Source organism: Micropterus dolomieu, linkage group LG10 (genome assembly GCF_021292245.1).
Source record: "Micropterus dolomieu isolate WLL.071019.BEF.003 ecotype Adirondacks linkage group LG10, ASM2129224v1, whole genome shotgun sequence".
NCBI classification, from domain to species: Eukaryota; Metazoa; Chordata; class Actinopteri; order Centrarchiformes; family Centrarchidae; genus Micropterus; species Micropterus dolomieu.
In genome coordinates this window covers 12,426,476-12,446,357 of record NC_060159.1, presented here as the reverse complement: position 1 = coordinate 12,446,357, position 19,882 = coordinate 12,426,476, and the positions used below count along the sequence as shown (strand labels likewise).

General features: G+C 39.7%; 2 protein-coding genes across 3 annotated transcripts in view; both read left to right on the top strand.

The window, feature by feature from the left end:
- LOC123978218 overlaps window positions 1–1,053 on the top strand; it is a 6,289-nt gene extending 5,236 nt beyond the window's left edge. The window contains exon 4 of the mRNA XM_046061387.1: window positions 982–1,053. Coding sequence (XP_045917343.1) covers window positions 982–1,053 — 72 coding nt within the window. The remainder of the gene's footprint in view (window positions 1–981) is intronic.
- A 1,316-nt stretch (window positions 1,054–2,369) lies between these two features.
- LOC123977502 overlaps window positions 2,370–19,882 on the top strand; it is a 24,118-nt gene continuing 6,605 nt past the window's right edge. The window contains exons 1-3 of one of the 2 annotated variants that reach the window (XM_046060239.1): window positions 2,370–2,535; window positions 5,305–5,426; window positions 7,613–18,753. In XM_046060239.1, coding sequence (XP_045916195.1) covers window positions 7,644–18,023 — 10,380 coding nt within the window. In that variant the 5' untranslated portion in view covers window positions 2,370–2,535; window positions 5,305–5,426; window positions 7,613–7,643 and the 3' untranslated portion in view covers window positions 18,024–18,753. Of the gene's footprint in view, window positions 2,536–5,304; window positions 5,427–7,612; window positions 18,754–19,882 lie in introns of those variants that run through there. The other variant, XM_046060238.1, reaches the window with a different exon arrangement.

Sequence of the window (19,882 nt, the reverse complement as noted above, 5' to 3'; positions counted from 1 at the left end):
CCCCCCCCCCCCCCCCCCACACACACACACACACACACACACACACAAAAAACAAAAACAAACAGATCATAACACTAACAGAGGAGGATTCCCTCTCCCAGGATGGACATACATGCAATAGATGTCTACTGAAGTGACCAGCATAATACATGTACAGTACAGACAATGATGTCAAAATTATAAATAGGTTGTAACATAAATGAATAATGGATCCTGAAGGACGTTGAGTAACTTCAGGTGTTGCTAAACAGATAAGGCCTGAGCCAAGGGCCAATCTTCTCGATATATCACTGAAATGTGAAAGTAAGATATTTATTCAGACTTTCTTTTCCACACCTATCCTCTCTTGGGTGTTAGTCAATGAGCTTCAGGATCATTTCAGTTTTAAAATTACAAATTGTTACAATTGTTATTGATGTCATTGCACCACTAAGGTGAAGGTCTCTGGTTAGAAAATATCTCCATGGAGAATTGCTACACTGGTAGGAACTGAAAAAAAAGAGTGTTGAAAAGCTGGATGCAGGTAGCGAAAAACAACTCTCCAAGTTCATTATGACATCTGCAAAGAAAGACTTACAAGGCTGTCCTTCTTCTCTGACATCATCACCAAAAAATAATAATATTACACATGCCTTGTTTGCTACTTTTGACAGGCAAAGCAACACTCCTCTGTCAGTAGCCTCTGAACTTCTATCTACCAGGGCCTGCAATGAATTGCGCCTTCACTGACAAAATTAGACAGGCAGTCAGTGCTTCCATTTCAGGTACAGGATATGTTGTCCCTGTGTTCAAATCAATTCAAATAGTATCTTATGACACAATTTGATCCATCAACCACAAAAAAAGGACATTATACTTCTAGAATTGTCCTGCTGTCTTGATAATCTGACAACAGGCTTTTTCAAAAATGTTTCTAACTACATGGACTCAGATCTTCTACAGATTCTCAACATGTCTATTCTCTCACGTGTCTTCCCACAGGGCATGAAAACTGAAGTCATCAAGCCACTCTTAAAAAAGTACAATCTAGACGTATCACTAATGAGCAATTAAAGGCCCATATCAAACATTTCCTATTTTTAAGTTAAATAATTTAAAAGGCTGTTTTTCAACAGTTGAAAAACATCTTGGCACTGAACACAACTGGTTTGATGTCTTTCAGTCATGGTTTTGACCACACCACAGCACTGAGCCTGTTCTTGTGACATCCATTTAAACCATAAGACCATAGTCTTAGTATTATCTAATCTCAGTGGTGAATTCCACACAGTCTAAACTGATTTGAATCCTACTTAAAGGACAGGGACTTCTTTGTGTCTATAGGTAACCTGTCGAGTCCCCAAGGCTCCATTCTTTCAACACACACATTTCCATAACCACATCACCATTGGACAATAATCCCATGCAAACCCTGAGCAAGTGCATTGAATAAATTAACGATTTGATGTGCCAGAATATTCTTCAATTAAAGCAGAGTAAGATAAAACTGAAGTAAGTGTTTTCAGAACCAAGGTGTCTTACAGGTTTCCCTAAAAAATTGATCAGACAGCTGCAGCTGATTCAGAATGCTGCTGCTCGAGTCTTCAATAAGACCAAAAAACTGGATCACGTCTCTCCAGTTCTGACGCCTTTATACTGGCTTCCTATCTGTCAAATAATTGATTTTAAAATATTACTATTGGTTTATAACTGAATGGTTAAGTGCCAAAATAGATTTCTGATCTTCTGCTATGTTATAAACCATCCAGACATCTCAGATCATCTGGGACAGGTCTGCTGTCTGTCCCCAGAGTCAAAACTAAACATGGAGAAGCAGCATTCCATTTTTATGGACCAAATTTCCAAAACAAACTCCAAGATAACTGCAGGCCTGCTGAACTCTCAGTTCTTTTAAATCATGGCTGCATACTTTTCTATTTGCCCTTGCTTTTTATTATTATCAAATTATTATAATCAAATTTGAGGCTTTTGATGGATATCTTACACTGCACTGTAACATTCACAGTCCTGTTTCATCTTGTTTTTATTTTGTGTTTAACTTTTTTTTAAAATGTCTTTAAATGTATTTTTTATTTCCCTATGTTTATGTTTGAAGTAAGTACTTTGAATAACGTTACTGTTAAAATGTGCTAATATGCAAATAAACATGCCTTGCCTTTCCACCATGGAAACCTGAAATAAAGGGCTACAAGCGAAAAAACTGGTAGTGGAAAACAAAACTATCACTTCTACAATGAGCAGTGTAGCGGCAGTTTCAGGACCGCAATCCAAGGACCGGTGTTATGCCGACTTTTGCATGCCTGCCGAGAATTGGTAGATGGCGCTGTCGCAAAAGAACTGGTGGTATTTAATTAAAATCCCCGCACTCTGACCTTTCATCATCACTTCCTGTAAAAACTCACCATCGTTTCCTCTACCACCCGATATCAGCCTTGATTAACATGAAAAGGCGTTGTGTGTGAAACTTTTTATATATAGTCTATGGTGTGAAACCAACAAGTAAGAACGCCTCAGTGACTGTTCAGCCTAAATAAGGTACGTGTACTCCAGCGTGTTTCGTCCTATTTCTATAACATGGATGGGATTGTAGCGTTAACGTTACTTTTCTCAAAACAAATCCTGTCTGTCTTTCCCCTCCCTGTTGTGTGTGCTAAACTGCCTAAGCTACCAAAAGTGTGGTTGATATGTGTCCATATACGAAATATACAACGTTACGAGCACAAGTAATAACGTTACCTTTGAGTCGTGAAGTCGCAGTCGAACCTAACGTTACTTGTGTTTTACCTGCTTCGTCGCTGTAAGTTACACAAAGTGTGTGTTTTTTAACGTTAAGCTACAGGTTGACGTGTTGAGGGACAACAAAGTAAACGTTAAGCTAGGTAACTTAACCGTTACACAACTATTACACTGCATGCAAAGCCTTTATTGGTTTTTCCCGCTACTCGACCAACCACTGCACTAACGTGATTTTACGCCATTGTATTGCGTGAGAGATAGAAGGTGATTGTAACGTTGAAAAGTTAAAAGGAAGATGGCGAAAGATAAGCATCGTTTCTTCCAGAGTTGAGATATTTTGAACCTTGATGTAAGTTAACACCGTCCGTGGGGTTAACGGGTCAGAAGAACGCCCCGGTGAAATTTCAGCCTACATTAGGTACATTGTATACGACGCTAAAGTAAGCTTCTGATTCTGCAGTTAAGGGAAACTGGTGGGGGGATCCTTCACACTTTGCACGTATTACTGTAGTGAAAACTATTAGGAATTTCAGGTAAAGCATTAACGCAGTGTAAAACCCATATTCAGCATTGTTTAATCTAGTATTTGTGAAAGCTCTATTCTGTTAGCAAGAAACGCAAAAAAAGGGCTAACGAGTTATCCATCGCAGGAATTACATTAATTGTGTTAGTTTGGTTTGACAAAAACATGGTTTCAGCTCAAGTTGGTCCTGCATGGTACATGGCATACATTGCAAACACATTTGATGCCCTAAATCCTCATTGTTGATGTGTTTTCGATGGAAGGATATTAAGAGTGAACCAAAAAGGGATTAGGAACGAAGTTGCACTGGGGCCCATCATCAGTGATTTGCCTGGGGTCATCGGGGGTTTCGGGTCTTTTCATCATCAGACCCCCCCTCTCCCAGGTGACCCAGCCGGGGGTGGCTTGCATCCCAGTAGCACCAATCCACGGGCTTGCCCTCTTTATTCAAAGTCACAGCTTCAGTTATGGTGCGAATGGCCCCCTTCTTCGCAGTTCCAATTACTCCATACCTGTCAGAGCAATGGAGACATGGTGGATGCTATGCATTTGACTATGACTGACTGAAATAGAATAAGTAAGTTAAAGAACAGAGAAAAAAGTAAGACTGATAGAAATTTACTAACGGTAAGACAGTAACAAGGATGGAAATTGAGATAAACATATGGAGGTTTTAGTAGTAGGCCCAGTTAAAGTGCTCCATCTTTACTTGAAGCAATATTAATAGCAGTAGTTGTATTAGGAATACAACCCCAAGTTGCAGCAGTTAAATTACTTTCTGGCAATAGTGAGTGTGAGACTATATACACAATGTGGCAAATAACTGGGCTACTGTGCGCAGGTACTGTACAGTATAGTGAGTAGTGAGAGAGGATGACCAGGGCCAGTTAGAGGAAAGGTCAGAGAACAACAGTATTTTTTTGAGAGAATAAAAACACCAATCTATGAAGATGTTTGATTTTTGGGTGGGGGATTTTGTTTTTTAATTTACAAAGATGAACTCTGCACGTCAATCACAAATGAAATGGAGAGACGTAGACTTCTAAAGTGAACATCAAAGCCCTGTTATAAATACTGTTCAGTAACGTCGTTATTATTGGCATTTTCACAGTGCAATACAGGTTTCCCCAATCTGAAACTGTTTGTAGTCTATGGCATCCAACTTATACCATGCTGGACCAACTTGACCTGAAACCATGTTTTTCTCAAACCAAACTAACACAATTCATGTAATTCCTGCGATGCATAAATGGTTAGCCCTTTTTTGTACAAACAGAATAGAGGTTTAATAAACACAATAAAAGGTTTTACAAAGTTGAAAGTGTGTTTCAATGGTTGATGTGTCCATATACTAAATAAATACAAAAGAACAAAAAGTGCTCTATAAATAAAGATGATTATTATAATAATAATAATAATAATAATAATAATAATAATAATGTGGGCTATAAAAAGAGGAGCACAGCCTTTGTTTAGTCACTTCAGTATGGCGATCGATTTAAAATAATACATAAATAAACTCTATTGCATTGAACACTGATCATCTCCAGTAAATCTATGAGACTCCAATAGCTGTCATTTTTTGTTGATGGTTAAGTGTTAGTGGGGAAGTCCCGACAATCTGGCCCAGACCTACCCAGACAGGCTTTTTATCTCCAACACACGTTAACAATTAGCTACACAACTATTAGTGCACGCAAAGCCTTTATTGGGTATTCCTGCCACTAGACCGGTCATTGGACTACTTGCCGCTATTCCAGTGCTGGAGAGATAAAAGGAGAATGTAACAATGACCATAGTTAGATTGGTAAAAAGACAAAAAAAACACAAAGTTGTCCGTGTACTGAATGCAGCAAGAGCAGAAGGTCGGTTCACAGGGTGGTTAAGTTAGGTATCAAAGGACGGTAATGTTTTGTTCGTGTTTGGCAGTTGGCTGAATATTTCATATTTAACTTCTTTTAAATTTCATGATTAAACTCTCCTTTTCAGTGCTGTGCGAATAATGCATGCAGGAGTTAACGAACATTGCAACTTGTTTCATTCAGGGCTCTACTGTATCAACACCCTCCCATCGCCGACTGGAGGATGCCCAACTAGGATGCAGAAACAGAGTGTGGGCCAAACATGCTGAAGGAACTCTTAGCAAAGCTGAAACATGTTCTACGAGGTATGAAGCAAGCTGAAATAATTTGTTGGTCTGCAAGAAAACATTCCTTTCCAGTCTCATTGTCAGTCGGCCCTCTCTGACATGGTTTTGTGGCGGGGTTGTGATAAGTTCAGAGAAGAGGCTGCCAGGCACACACTGAATCTGATCTTTAAAGGTATTTTGTTTACACAAAATTCCACGGGGTACAATTAACTTTACATTCCATTTCATTTGGCAGAAGCTTTTGTCTAAAGCAATTAACACTAAGTGCATTGATTTATTGGGTGCATAGTGTTTTTTTTGTTTGTTTTTTTTAAGACATGAGACATAAGTTCAGCTGAAATGAAGTCCTGTCATGGACCAAACACGTATATACAGTAAGAAATTACTGTGTGCAACAGTGTGTTTTGCACTCATCTGTGCAGCTGATCTGCTCTTAACAAGGCATATCATTTACCTAGCTTATATGACGGTACTGCAACTCACTGGGACAAACTGACACGTTGTTATTTTTTTTTTTAAAAAGAAAGGAATAATGTGTAAACTTGATGTGTTGACCGAATTTACAAGAGGAGACAAAAAATTATGAATTTGCTGTAGAGAGTTTTTCACAAAGTTTCCCCTAGCTCAACAACTCACAAAACTATGTGATTTTTATTCTTAAGTGAGTCTTGGGCAAATTAGCTGACACTTTATAATACTCAGACTCGGATCAATCTCAATGAGGATAACAGGAACACATTAAAAATACCAGGTGTGTACTAAAAGGCAAGATCTTATCGTTAATATCCAGGTAACGTATCCGGATACAGATCGCATTTTAATATGCAGTTTCATGAAATGATGATGTGGGCTCTCACTTTTCCCCAAAAGTAAAGTTTAAATGAAAATAAACAAATAAATCCCATAAATAGTTCAAATTCATTTGAATGCAACCCACATTGGACACACATAGAAAGGAGAATTGTTTGCCATTGAGAAAGTATGAAATTGTCCGGTGATCTCTAAAACAAGATCGTCGTGGATAATTATTTGCTTCTGTCAACGGCATTAACAAGTCATTAATCAAGAGAAAATGTAATAAACGAGCAATTATTTATTGCACCCCTTGTATATACATTACTGTGCAAAAGTTTTAAGCAGATGTGGGAAAATACTTTAAAGTAAGAATGCTTTCAAAAATAGACATGTTAATATGTTATGTTTATCAATCAACAAAATACAAAGTGAATGAACAGAAAAAACCCAAGGAAGGTTAAAATCAAGGGCAACTGGACTTGTTGAAGATACTTAAAGATGTTTTGTCCCTCATCCGAGAGACTTCTTCAGTTCTGACGGGCTGGTAGGGAAACTCAGCAATGTAACCTCTGTGGGGCCGTCACTGACAACTGAAGAAAAAGTTTATTTGGCTGAAAACTGATGGTGCTTTCAGACCAAAAGCAAAGCGAGTGTTCGGGGCGGTGAGTTTACATACAAAGTCAATGCAAAGAGCGTAGAGCCGCGACTCAAAGGAATTCGCGTGAGTTGAATATTTTCAACAAAGTGTTGAGTTTGGAGATTGAGATTCAGGTTTTTCCTGACACTATGTGACTGATTGGAGTGATGGCCACTAAAAAGAAACTGTTCTTATATCATGCTTGTTTTTTTTTTATTTTGTTTTTTTCATGCCGCTCCCTGGGGGCAGTGTCTCCTCTCTGTTAACAAGGTTAACTTCAGTTTGGTTAACCTTATTATTAAGTTGATTAAGTATCCAGTAGTACTAAGACAAATCCAAACACGTCAGCCCCTGCAAATTGCTGCTTGGGGAATCACTACATCTCATTATACCAAGAAATGCTCATCATTTTATTGCAACTTAGCTTATGCATTTTACACAGATTCTAGTGTTTAGAGTGACCAATCACAGTCAATTAAATGTCCCAACATATTGCCAAATGTCCATCAGAAGTATCCAGATAGACCCTAAGTGATGACTTATGTTTTTAAATCAACCGTCCAAAAACCCTAAGGTAATTAATTAACGACGGGAAATAGACAGCCCGGCAAGTCCTCACATTTGAGAAGCTATAAGTGTAACGTGTTAGTATTTTACTGTGATAAATATTATCTCCCTGATTGATATTACACAAACACATTTAAATTGTGTATGACTCAAGACTGAGATACGGTGTGTATAATGTATCATGTTTGTCTCCTGAACTAAACAGGAAAGGAAGACACTGAAGAATATCACTGAAGATGGACTACAGTAACACGTCGGGCAGTCTGAAGGAGAAAAAGACAATGGATGCCAACACAGTATGGCAGTGGCGCATTATGCATGTAAAGAAATATTCAAAATGTCCAGAACCATTCCATTACAGTAAGAAAATAGGACTGGATTTTAATGTAGCATCCAACACGCAGAAAAAAATGGATTTACAATTAATGACAAATGGTGTCATACTTGAGGTCTGTGACTTTGCTAAAACAGTAAACAAGAGCGAAAGGCATTTTATTACAAGCATTCTGGAGAACAGTTTTGATCTTGGATTGGAAAATGAGCAACAGCGGGCGGATTTTACTGCTCGAATCCTGCACAAAGTCAAAGACTTGATCAGGAACCCTCCTAAAGATAAACATGAAGTTTTTACTCTCTTTGAAACGTCATCTGAGCCAGAATTCAGCAGCAACAATGGACTGAACATGGCATCAACAGAGCGTAAGGCTGAAAGTTTCCTGTTGGAAATGGAGGGTACTGATGATAGTGAACCTGAAGATGAATTCAAGTGTACACGATGTGGCACCAAAGAATACGGAAAGACAGACTGTCTCTCAGAAGACATGGATGAAGCACATGGTGATGGGAATGAACAAGAGAATGAATTAAAGTGTTCAGGATTCACACAGTCAGAAGAAGAACTGAAAGATGAGGATCTTCCCCCTTTGTTCCCTTGTTGTGAAAAAATTGGTCTGAAACTTGAAGGAGGTTCAAAGCAAAGTCTAGATCCAGGATTGTTGACAAAGGGAGTGATGTTAGAACTTGTACACTTCACTAGAGTACTGACTGCATCCTACAAACCTATTGTTCTCAGTGTGTTGGAGCATAATTTTGATCTTAATCTCAAAAGTCAAAGGGTAAAAAATCAAATTTGGTTCAAGATATCAGACCTGCTCAAAAAGAGAAAGCGACTTATCACCACTGGAGGAAAAATAACCCCAGAGTTTAAAAATGAGCTATTTTCCTTCCAGACAAAACCCTTCAAAAGACCCAGAGGATCTGCTTTGTCCAATATGGGATCCCCACAATATAAAGTTAAGGAAGTGACAAAACAGGAAAAGGGGGCACTTTTAAGAAGTGAACAAGAGTCTACAAACCTGGAGACAAACACACATCCCACTGATTTGTTTACCAGTGGAGCAGCAGAGCATGGCCATAGCTCTACTTTTCCTGTAGGAGTGCACTTAGACGAAGTCAGAGATTCAGATGCTGCCAAACAGGATCACTTAGAAAACCAAAACGGTTCTCTGAGCTCTGACATCCCTAGAGAATCAGAATCAAGTTGTCTGGGTATTCATACACATTTCGTCACCACCATTGACGTCTCATCCACTTTACCTACTGTAAACCCAAATGTGAACCCACCATTTGTAAGTCAGTCTGAGAAAAGAGTGCGTTCTGGAGGTGAAGAGCAAACAGAGACTCCAAGAAATGCACCAATCGACTGTTACATGGAACAAGAGGAACTGGGAACAGAGAACATATGGAAGTTGCGTGCAAACCGTGTTAAACAAATCCTCTCTGGACTCAACAGACAGTTCGGTCCATTTAACAAGTCCAAGAAAGCCGGCATTGAATTCAATGTTGGATTTGGCCCAAAGCAAAACATCAGTGTGGACTCTTTGACTAATTTGGTTCTGCTTGAACTTGCTAAATTTGCCTTAGCAGTTAATGCATCTCAGCAGGACTTCATCATGGAGATTCTGGAGTACAACTTTGACTTTGGCCTGCAGAGTCAACACCAGAGGAATATCTTCACATGTGAATTGATGAAACGAGTAAGACAGCTGAGAAGTTGTGAAGATGCAGTCAAATTCTCAAATGAGGTTTTTGAATTTCCTGTTGCCATGCCAAAAATAAATGTGGCAAATCAGAGTGTGGGCAATGTCAACTATGAACTCAGCAGCATCCTGAGAATGAAGGAATGTGATGTTGCTCGCGTGTGTTGTCCTGATTCACATTCTGAAACTAAAGCTCATTCACAGAAGAGTGTGGATCTTTATCCCCTCTGCAAGGAAATAGGTCTGAAGCTACATGTAAACAGTCGACCAAACAAAAAACTTGATATCAACAAACTGACCAATGGAGCAATGACTGAAGTAACAAACTTTACAGAAAAGTTGTGTGGGACATTTGAGGAGATTTGTCTGGACGTCCTCGGACACAACTTGGATCTTGATTTGCGAAGTGGAAATTCTGAAGTTGCCAGAAATGTTCTTGCACGAATCCCTACTTTAATGGAGCAAAGGCATTTAACAACCTGTGTTAAACCCTACAAGAATTCAAAGGGCACAAGAAAAACATTCACAACAGTGGCAAAACTGGATAGCCAGAACAACACAAATATAGATGCATGTGGTGCTGTCTCTTCCCAGGCTGCAATCATTGACCAGAATGTTGGCAGTTCTTCTGACACTGAACACCAAAATGAGCTCAGTTTAAAGATGTGGAAATTACGGGCCAATTGTATTCACCATATCCTTTCAATACCTCATGAAGAACATTGCCCACTTTATTCATACGCCGGATGCAAGAAAGCAGGCATTGATTTCAATGTAGGGTCTGGAGTCAAACAAAATCTTGATCCCAAATTACTGACCAATGGTGTCATGGTTGAAATTAGCGCTTTTGCCACAGCATTGCAATCAGCCACAAAGTATTTTATCACAGAAATACTGGAATATAATTTTAATCTTAATTTGACAAATGAGCTGGATCACAATGCCTTTGCAGAGCAGACTATGAGAAAAATTAGAGCAGAAAATGCAAAAAAGGGCAGGGTAAAACGACGAATAAAACAGCCTTTTGAACTTCCCAACGTGACGTGCGTACAACAACCATCTACATTTTGCCCCAAATGCTATCAGTACAGAAATCATAAGCTTCAACAAGATGAACCTGACTTTGTTCGCATGCATCGTCCTCGTCCACATACCATGACTGACGCAGTCTCTGCTGATGCAAACTGCACAACACAACAGTCTGCAAAGGATCCGTCCTCTACCTTCTCAACAATAGAGGAGATAATAATGGACGGTTACCCTCACTGCAGGGAAATAGGTTTGAAACTGTGTGTGGACAAAGACCAACCAAAAGATAAACTGGACAAGCATGCGTTGACATGTGGGATTATGAGTGAAGTGGTTAGTTTTGCCAAAAAATTGCATGCAACAAGACATAAAATCATTAATGATGTCCTTGAACACAACTTCAACATTACCCTGCAGAGCCGATACTTAGCTGCTTCACAGCTATTTAGCAGAGTGATGCCTCTAAATGATGCTTGGTTCAGTGAAGTTTTTGTTATTACGCCAGTTTCTCACAAACAACTGGGACATGTAGGTAAACTGAAAAGGGCAGCTGCCACACAGAGAAGTGAAATTAATGAAGCTATCAAAAAAAGAAAACTTGCACTGCAGACAAAGGAGGAAAGAGCAACACTGCCAAGTCGTAATTTAAGTGTCGTAAGATCAAAGACAAATCGTCGGAGTAGAGGAAACCCTTATCCCGTTTGTAAAAAGTTAGGTTTAGATTTAGACCTGACGTCAAAATCAGCAGAGAAAGAAAAACTGGACTTGAAGCTATTGACCAGAGCTGTAGCAATGGAGATACATAACTTTGCAAGTAAGAAAGGAGGACACTCTTTCCCATGCACTGTGTTTGACATCCTAAACTATAACTTTGATCTTAGCTCACAGCGTTACACGTGCAAGGAATTTTCAATAGCTGCTGCATCCAAAATCAGTAACATGGCAAAGCGATATCATAAAAAACTAGACGGACCAGATGAGGTCTTCAAGTTACCATTTGTGTTTCGTCCTAAAGCTTCACAAAGATTTGAAGAAAAGATACAAAATCAGAAAAGTGCAAATTCTTCCCTGGATATTGATAGCAAATTAGAATCAAGTTGTGTGGTTATTTGTGCACCTCTTCTGACCTCCACTAATGTCTCTTCTGGTTCACCAACTGTAAACTCAAATGTGAACCCACTATTTGTAAGTCAACCTGGTAATAGAGACCTTTTTGGAGGTGAAGAGCAATCACAGACTCCAAGAAATGCACCAAATGACTGTGACATGGAACAAGAGGAACTGGGAACACATACCAGCTACACTTGTCCTTTGGGAGAATCTGATCTAGACTCAGACGAAGTCTCAGATTCAGAAAACGCTGGCAAACAGGAAAATTTACAAAACTCCAGAAGTTGTCCTCTGAGCTCTGACATCCCAAGAGAATCAGCATCAAGTTGTCTGGGTTTTTGTGCACTTCCTCCCACCACCATTTTACCAACTGTCAACCCAAATGTGAACCTACCATTTGCAAGTCAGTCTGAGAAAAGAGGGGTATCTGGAGGTGAAGAGCAAACACAGACTCCAAGAAATGCACCAAACGACTGTGACATGGAACAAGAGGAACTGGGAACAGAGAACATGTGGAAGTTACGTGCAAACCGTGTTAAACAAATCCTCTCTGGACTCGACAAACAGTTTGGTTCATTTAACAGGTCCAAGAAAGTCGGCATTGAATTCAATGTTGGATTTGGCCCAAAGCAAAACATCAGTGTGGACTCTTTGACTTATCCTGTTCTGCTTGAACTTGCTAAATTTGCCTTAGCAGTTAATGCATCTCAGCAGGACTTCATCATGGAAATTCTGGAGTACAACTTTGACTTTGGCCTGCAGAGTCAACACCAGAGGAATATCTTCACATGTGAATTGATGAAAAGAGTAAGACAGCTGAGAAGTTGTGAAGATGCAGTCAAATTCTCAAATGAGGTTTTTGAACTTCATGGTCACATGCCAACAATAAATGTGGCAATTCCGAGCGTGGGCAATGTCAAAGATGAACTCAGCGGCACATCAGAAATGGAGGAATGTGATGTTGCTCGCGTGTGTTGTCCTGATTTACATTCTGAAACTAAAGCTCATTCACAGAAGAGTGTGGATCTTTATCCCCTCTGCAAGGAAATAGGTCTGAAGCTACATGTAAACAGTCGACCAAACAAAAAACTGGTGATCAACAAACTGACCAATGGAGCAATGACTGAAGTGACAAACTTTACAGAAAAGTTGTGTGGGACATTTGAGGAGATTTGTTTGGATGTCCTCGGACACAACTTGGATCTTGATTTGCAAAGTGGAGATTCTGAACTTGCTAGAAATATTCTCGCAAAAATTTCTTCATTAGTGGAGCAAAGGAATCTATCAACCTGTGTAAACGCCTGCAAGAAGATAAAGGGCACAATGGCCATACTTGATTGCCCTAGCAACCCAAATGTAGATGCATGTGGTGCTGTCTCTTCCCAGGCTGCAATCATTTACCAAAATGTAGGCAGTTCTTCTGACATTGAACACCAACATGAGCTCAATTCAAAGATGTGGAAATTACGGGCCAATTGTATTCACCATATCCTCTCAATACCTCATGAAGAACATTGCCCACTTTATTCATACGCCAGATGCAAGAAAGCAGGCATTGATTTCAATGTAGGGTCTGGAGTCAAACAAAATCTTGATCCCAAATTACTGACCAATGGCATCATGGTTGAACTTGACGCTTTTGCCACAGCACTGCAATCATCCACAAAGTATTTTATCACAGAGATACTGGAATATAATTTTAATCTTAATTTGAACAATGAGCTGGATCGCAGTGCCTTTGCAGAGCAGACTATGAGAAAAATTAATGCAGCAAATGCACATAAAAGAAAAGGCTATGTTAATCGACGGATGAAACTGCCTTTTGAACTTCCCAACGTGACATGCGTACAAGAACCATCTACATTTTGCCCCAAATGCTATCAGTACAGAAATCATGAGCTTCGTCAAGATCAATCTGACCCTGGTCACATCCATCGTCCACATACCATGACTGACACAGTCTCCGCTGATGCAAACTGCACAGCACAACAGTCTGCAAAGGATCCGTCCTCTACCTTCTCAACAATAGAGGAGACAATAATGGACGGTTACCCTCACTGCAGGGAAATAGGTTTGAAACTGTGTGTGGACAAAGACCAACCAAAAGATAAACTGGACAAGCGTGTGTTGACACGTGGGATAATAAGTGAAGTGGTAAGTTTTGCCAAACAATTGCATGCAACAAGACGTAAAATAATTTGTGATGTCCTTGAACACAACTTCAACATTAGCATGAAGAGGCGATACTTATGTCATTCACAGCTATTTTGCAGACCGAGGCCTCTAAATGATGCTTGGTTTGGTGAGGTTTTTGTTATTCCACCAGTTTCTCGCAAACATCCTGGACATGTACGTAAACTGAAAAGGGCAGCTGCGACACAGAGAAGTGAAATGAAGGAAACTATCAAAAAAAGAAAATTGGCACTGCAGACTAAGACGGAAAGAGTCACAGACCAAAGTCACAATATGAGGAATGTAAAAACAAAGACTAATCATCGGCGTAGAGAAAACCATTATCCTATTTGCACGGAGATAGGTTTGGATCTAGATGTGACATCAAAGTTAACAGAGAAAAACAAACTGGACTTGAAGCTTTTGACCAGAGCTGTAATGATGGAGATACACAAATTTGCAATTAAGAAACTGGGACACTCTTTCCCACACACTGTGTTTGACATCCTTGACTATAACTTCGATCTTAGCTCACAATATTACAGGCGCTGGGAATTTTCCATAGCTACTGCATCCAAAGTCAGTAACATGGTAAAGAGGTATTGCAGAAAACTAGACAGAGCAGATGAAGTCTTCAAATTACCATTTGTGTTCAATCACAAGGCTTCACAGAGATTTTTCAAAAATATACAAAATCAGAAAAGTGCAAACTCTATCCTGGACATTACCTCCACTGACGTCTCATTTGGTTCACCAACTGTAAACTCAAATGTGAACCCACTATTTACAAGTCACCCCGATAATACAGCGCTTTGTGGAGATGAAGAGCAAACACAGACTAGAAGAAATTTACCAAAAGTATGTGACATGGAACAAGAGGAAATGGGATCAGAGAACAGCTACACTTGTCCTTTGGGAGAATCTGATCTAGACTCAGACGAACTCTCAGATTCAGAAAACGCTGGCAGTCAGGATCATTTACAAAACCCAAAAGGTTTTTCTCTGAGCTCTGACATCCCTAGAGAATCAGCACCAAGTTGTCTGAGTTTTTGTGCACTTCCCCCCACCACCACTGACGTCTCATCCACTTTACCAACTGTTAACCCAAATGTGAACCCACCATTTGTAAGTCAGTCTGACGAAAGAGGGGTATCTGGAGGTGAAGAGCAAACAGAGACTCCAAGAAATGCACCAAACGACTGTGACATGGAACAAGAGGAACTGGGAACAGAGAACATGTGGAAGTTACGTGCAAACCGTGTTAAACAAATCCTCTCTGGACTCGACAAACAGTTTGGTTCATTTAACAGGTCCAAGAATATCGGTCTTGAATTCAATGTTGGATTTGGCCCAAAGCAAAACATCAGTGTGGACTCTTTGACGAATTCGGTTCTGCTTGAACTTGCTAAATTTGCCTTGGGAATTAATGCGTCTCAGCAGGACTTCATCATGGAGATTCTGGAGTACAACTTTGACTTCGGCCTGCAGAGTCAACACCAGAGGAACATCTTCACATGTGAATTGATGAAAAGAGTAAGACAGCTGAGAAGTTGTGAAGATGCAGTCAAATTCTCAAATGAGTTTTTTGAATTTCCTGTTGCCATGCCAAAAATAAATGTGGCAAATCAGAGTGTGGGCAATGTCAACTATGAACTCAGCAGCATCCAGAGAATGAAGGAATGTGATGTTGCTCGCGTTTGTTGTCCTGATTCACATTCTGAAACTAAAGCTCATTCACAGAAGAGTGTGGATCTTCATCCCTTCTGCAAGGAAATAGGTCTGAAGCTACATGTAAACAGTCGACCAAACAAAAAACTGGATATCAACAAACTGACCAATGGAGCAATGACTGAAGTAACAAACTTTACAGAGAAGTTGTGTGGGACATTTGAGGAGATTTGTCTGGACGTCCTCGGACACAACTTTGATCTTGATTTGCAAAGTGGAGATTCTGAACTTCTTCAGATTCTTGCACGAATCCCTACTGTAATTGAGCAAAGGAATTTATTAAGTGTAAAAGCCTACAAGAATTCAAAGGGCAAAATAAAACTATTCCCAAGAATGGCAAGACTGGATTGCCAGAACAACACAAATTTAGATGCATGTGGTGCTGGCTCGTCCCCTGACATTGAACATGAGCTCAATTTAAAGATGTGGAAATTGCGGGCCAATCATATTCAGCAAATCCTCTCAACACCTCATGAAGAACATTGCCCACTTTATTCGTACTCCAGATGCAAGAAAGCAGGCATAGATTTCAATGTAGGGTCTGGAGTCAAACAAAATCTTGATCCTAAATTACTGACCAATGGCATCATGGTTGAAATTTATACTTTTTCCACAGCACTGCAATCAGCCACAAAGTATTTCGTCACAGAGATACTGGAATATAATTTTGATCTTATTTTGACAAATGAGCTGGATCGCAGTGCCTTTGCGCAACAGACTATTGATAAAATTAGAATTGTGAATAAACATAATAGTCCCAGCGTTAATCAACTGAAAAGGCCTTTTGAACTCCCTGACACAAGGTGCCTACAGGAACCTACTTATGACAAGTTTACATTTTGCCCCAAATGCTATCAAGACCGAAATCACAAGCTTCAACAGGATGAATCTGACCTTGTTCGCACGCATCATCTTCGTCCACATACCATGACTGACACAGTCTCTGCTGATGCAAACTGCACAGCACAAAACCCTGCAAAGGATCCGTCCTCTACCTTCTCAACAATAGAGGAGACGATAATGGCCGGTTACCCGCGCTGCAAGGAAATAGGTTTGAACCTTTGCGTGGACAAAGACCAACCAAAAGATAAACTTGACACGCATGTATTGACACGTGGGATGATGAATGAAGTGGTTCGGTTTGCCAAACAATTGTGCGGATTAAAAAGTAAGGTAATTAATGCAGTCGTTGAACACAACTTCCACATTAGCATTCAGAGCAAGGACGAAGATCCTGCACAGCTCCTCCAGAGAGCGAAGAAGCGAAAGGATGGTGGACTCGCCTGGTTCGATGAAGTTTTTGTTATTCAACCAGTGTCTCACAGACAACCTGGACATGTGTGTAAAGTGAATGACACAGCTGCCATGCAGAAAAGTGAAATGATGGAAACGATCAAACAAAGAAAGTTGGCACTGCAAACAAAAGAGGAAAAAGCCACGCTGCCAATTCATAAAATAAGTGACGTAAAACCAAAGAGAACTCTAAGTAAAGGCAACTGCTATCCCATTTGCATGGAGATTGGTTTGGATCTAGATGTGACATCAACATCAGCAGAGAAAGACAAACTGGACTTGAACCTATTGACCAGAGCTGTAATGATGGAGATATATAAATTTGCAACTCAGAAAGTAGGACACTATCTGCCACGCACTATTTATGACATCCTTGACTATAACTTCGATCTGAGCTCACAACATTACAGGTGCTGGGAATTTTCCATAGCGACTGCATCCAAAGTTCAAAACATGGTCAAGCAATATCGTAAAACACGAGACAGAGCAGACGAGCTCTTCAAATTGCCATTTGTGTTTGCTCCCAAGTCTTCACAAAGGTTTGTTGAGAAGAGACAAAATAAGACACAGAAAAAATATCCCAAGGTTAAACAAGACAAAAAGTGTGGTTTTGTGCAACAAGTGAGTCGTGTGGATTTTTGTGAAGGTGTTAAAACTAATGTGGAACCTTTGTACCGTGATGAGGACACAAGGATCCCAACAGATCCTGGCATGATGGTGCAGATGCATGGGAGTCTAGTGAGTGTAGGTTATGGTTTTCCTCTCCAAGGAAACATACACATTAAAGAGGAAGAGTACAATCCACATTATGGCGATATGCAACCAGAACCGGAAAAATTCCATCCATATTATGACAATGTCAAAACAGAGTCAAACACTGAGGACGAGTATTTAGTCCCAGGGGAACCTACGGGATCTCTTCCATACGCGTGTCCGAACACTGTAAGTAACATAAAAACAGAACCAGTAAATGACAGTGTCAAGTATTACAACCTGGCTGAACCACAAAGATCTCAAGAACATCCTATGCTAGCTGTATGTCCAAACACGGAGAGTGACATAAAAACTGAACTGGACACTGGGTGTGTTAAATATTTAAGTCCAGTATCCCAAGCAGCATCAGAGGAATACTTTATGGTAACCATAGGTCAGAGCAATGAAGACCAAGAACATAAGCCAGCTGTCTCACACCATGATGCAGTTGTGTCATACACAGAAAGTGAAGTGGGCATCAAGCAGGAATGAGAACTTTAATAATCTATAGTATAGTTTACACAAGAGGCAGGCAGCAGATGCTATTAGCTGCCTTCATTGACATGTAAAGTTATTTTTTTGTTGAGGGAGAGGAAAGTTAATGACAATTTTTCTACACTGCAGGAATGTAGGCCTATACTTTAAAAAGCTCACCATTAAACTTCGACTGAAGAAATGGAGGTGTGGGTTCAAAGACCCAATAGATGGTGAGATCTGATCAAAGCAAAGGGCTGAAAATATGATTCTTTCAAGCTTTGTTCTAAAAGGTTTTATGTGCTACCCACAGTTGGAGATGATTTGAGTGTGTTTTAATGTTTTTTCTTCCGTGGTCAGCTTTTGACAGTCATTTGTCAAGTTTGTAACAAAATTTTGTATTTTTTGACCGCTTTGTGGATAGTAGACCCTTGTGTTTATAGTCATCTAAGACATTATTGTTTTTCAACCTTGTTTCTCCCCTTTATTTTTTATTAGTGCCTTATTAGTTATTTTGTACGTGTATATTTTGTTTTGGTTTACAAAAGCAAAGACTGCTTACTTGCAATGAAAATGAAAAAAAACTGTTATGTAAATAGGTAAAGATGCTTAGGTGTCATAAAAAGTTTTGAAAGCAACCAGTTTATATCTGTCTGTTCAGATCGATTACTAACTGTTACCTTATAGGATATGCTTGTTGGTAAAGATTATTTGCCCAGTGTGGTGCCAATAAATCTCACTGAACTTTTGTATTGCCTCGTCACTGCTTCAACCATTCAACACTAAGTGTCTTGTGAAAGTATCACAATCAGTAAGGTTATGTCAGATGCAATACTGAAAGTGGGCTGTTGGGGGAGCTCCACACCAGCAGCTTTCTTCTCGTTTCCTATGGGGGCAGCAAAGACCTTTCACACTCTACAGAGCTTCAACCGAAGAGATGCAATTAACAGCAGATAACTGCATCTCAGAGGAATTCACTCATCACATAGGCCAGATAGGGAAAGGGGAAATTATGTAAACTTGTTCAACATATTTATATGATTATACCCAACTGTAGGCTTTGATTTAAAATAGAATGTACAACTTTGAGTTTAGCCCTTTAGTGCAGGTGAATTGCATTAGCATAATTACTGTGAATTAAACACATATCAGGTCCAAGCATCATTTTGCATGGACCTTTTCAATGTCATAACTTCAACCAAGAGTAAGAGACACAGGCCTTGTTTCAGAAAGAGAGTTTAGTGAAACCTGAGTTTGTTAAGCCTGAGCAAGTGGTGGTCTGGTCAGTCTGTCATTGATGTAAGGACAGAGGGTGATCTCTGGACATCGGGCATTCATCCCGTCCTCAGCTCAGAGTACAATCTATAGGCTACATTGTCCTTTATAACACTGACTCTGGACATCAAGGCAGCTGTCAGGTTGTCAACAGTTCCCCTGCAATGAAACATTTAGAGATAATGTGAGGATGATTGTGGTGCAGCTGACACAACTTCAAGATTCTACTTGATTCTACAACTGGACTAAATTTAGGTTGAAAGTGAGTTTTTGAATATAACTGCTTTGTGAAACTGGGCCCTGTTGCTCTTACCTAGATGAATGAAACTACAAATGAAACGTTGATGTTCTGGCCTCAACAGTCCAGATTGCTACCCTCTAAAGAGTGAAGTCCAAACTTCCTTCCTCCACCTATTTGGTTTAATTTTTAAAGTATATTGTAAAAACATAATTAGAAATGGCTTTTTTTGTTGAATTCATTAATTTAGTGAATTTCAGTATGCTTAGCAAAAAGTCTGACAGCCAGGAGGGAAATATTTCATGAACAAAATTGCTTAATTTATTGTTTTAATGTTATATAGTCAAGTGACTTGGAATCCCCT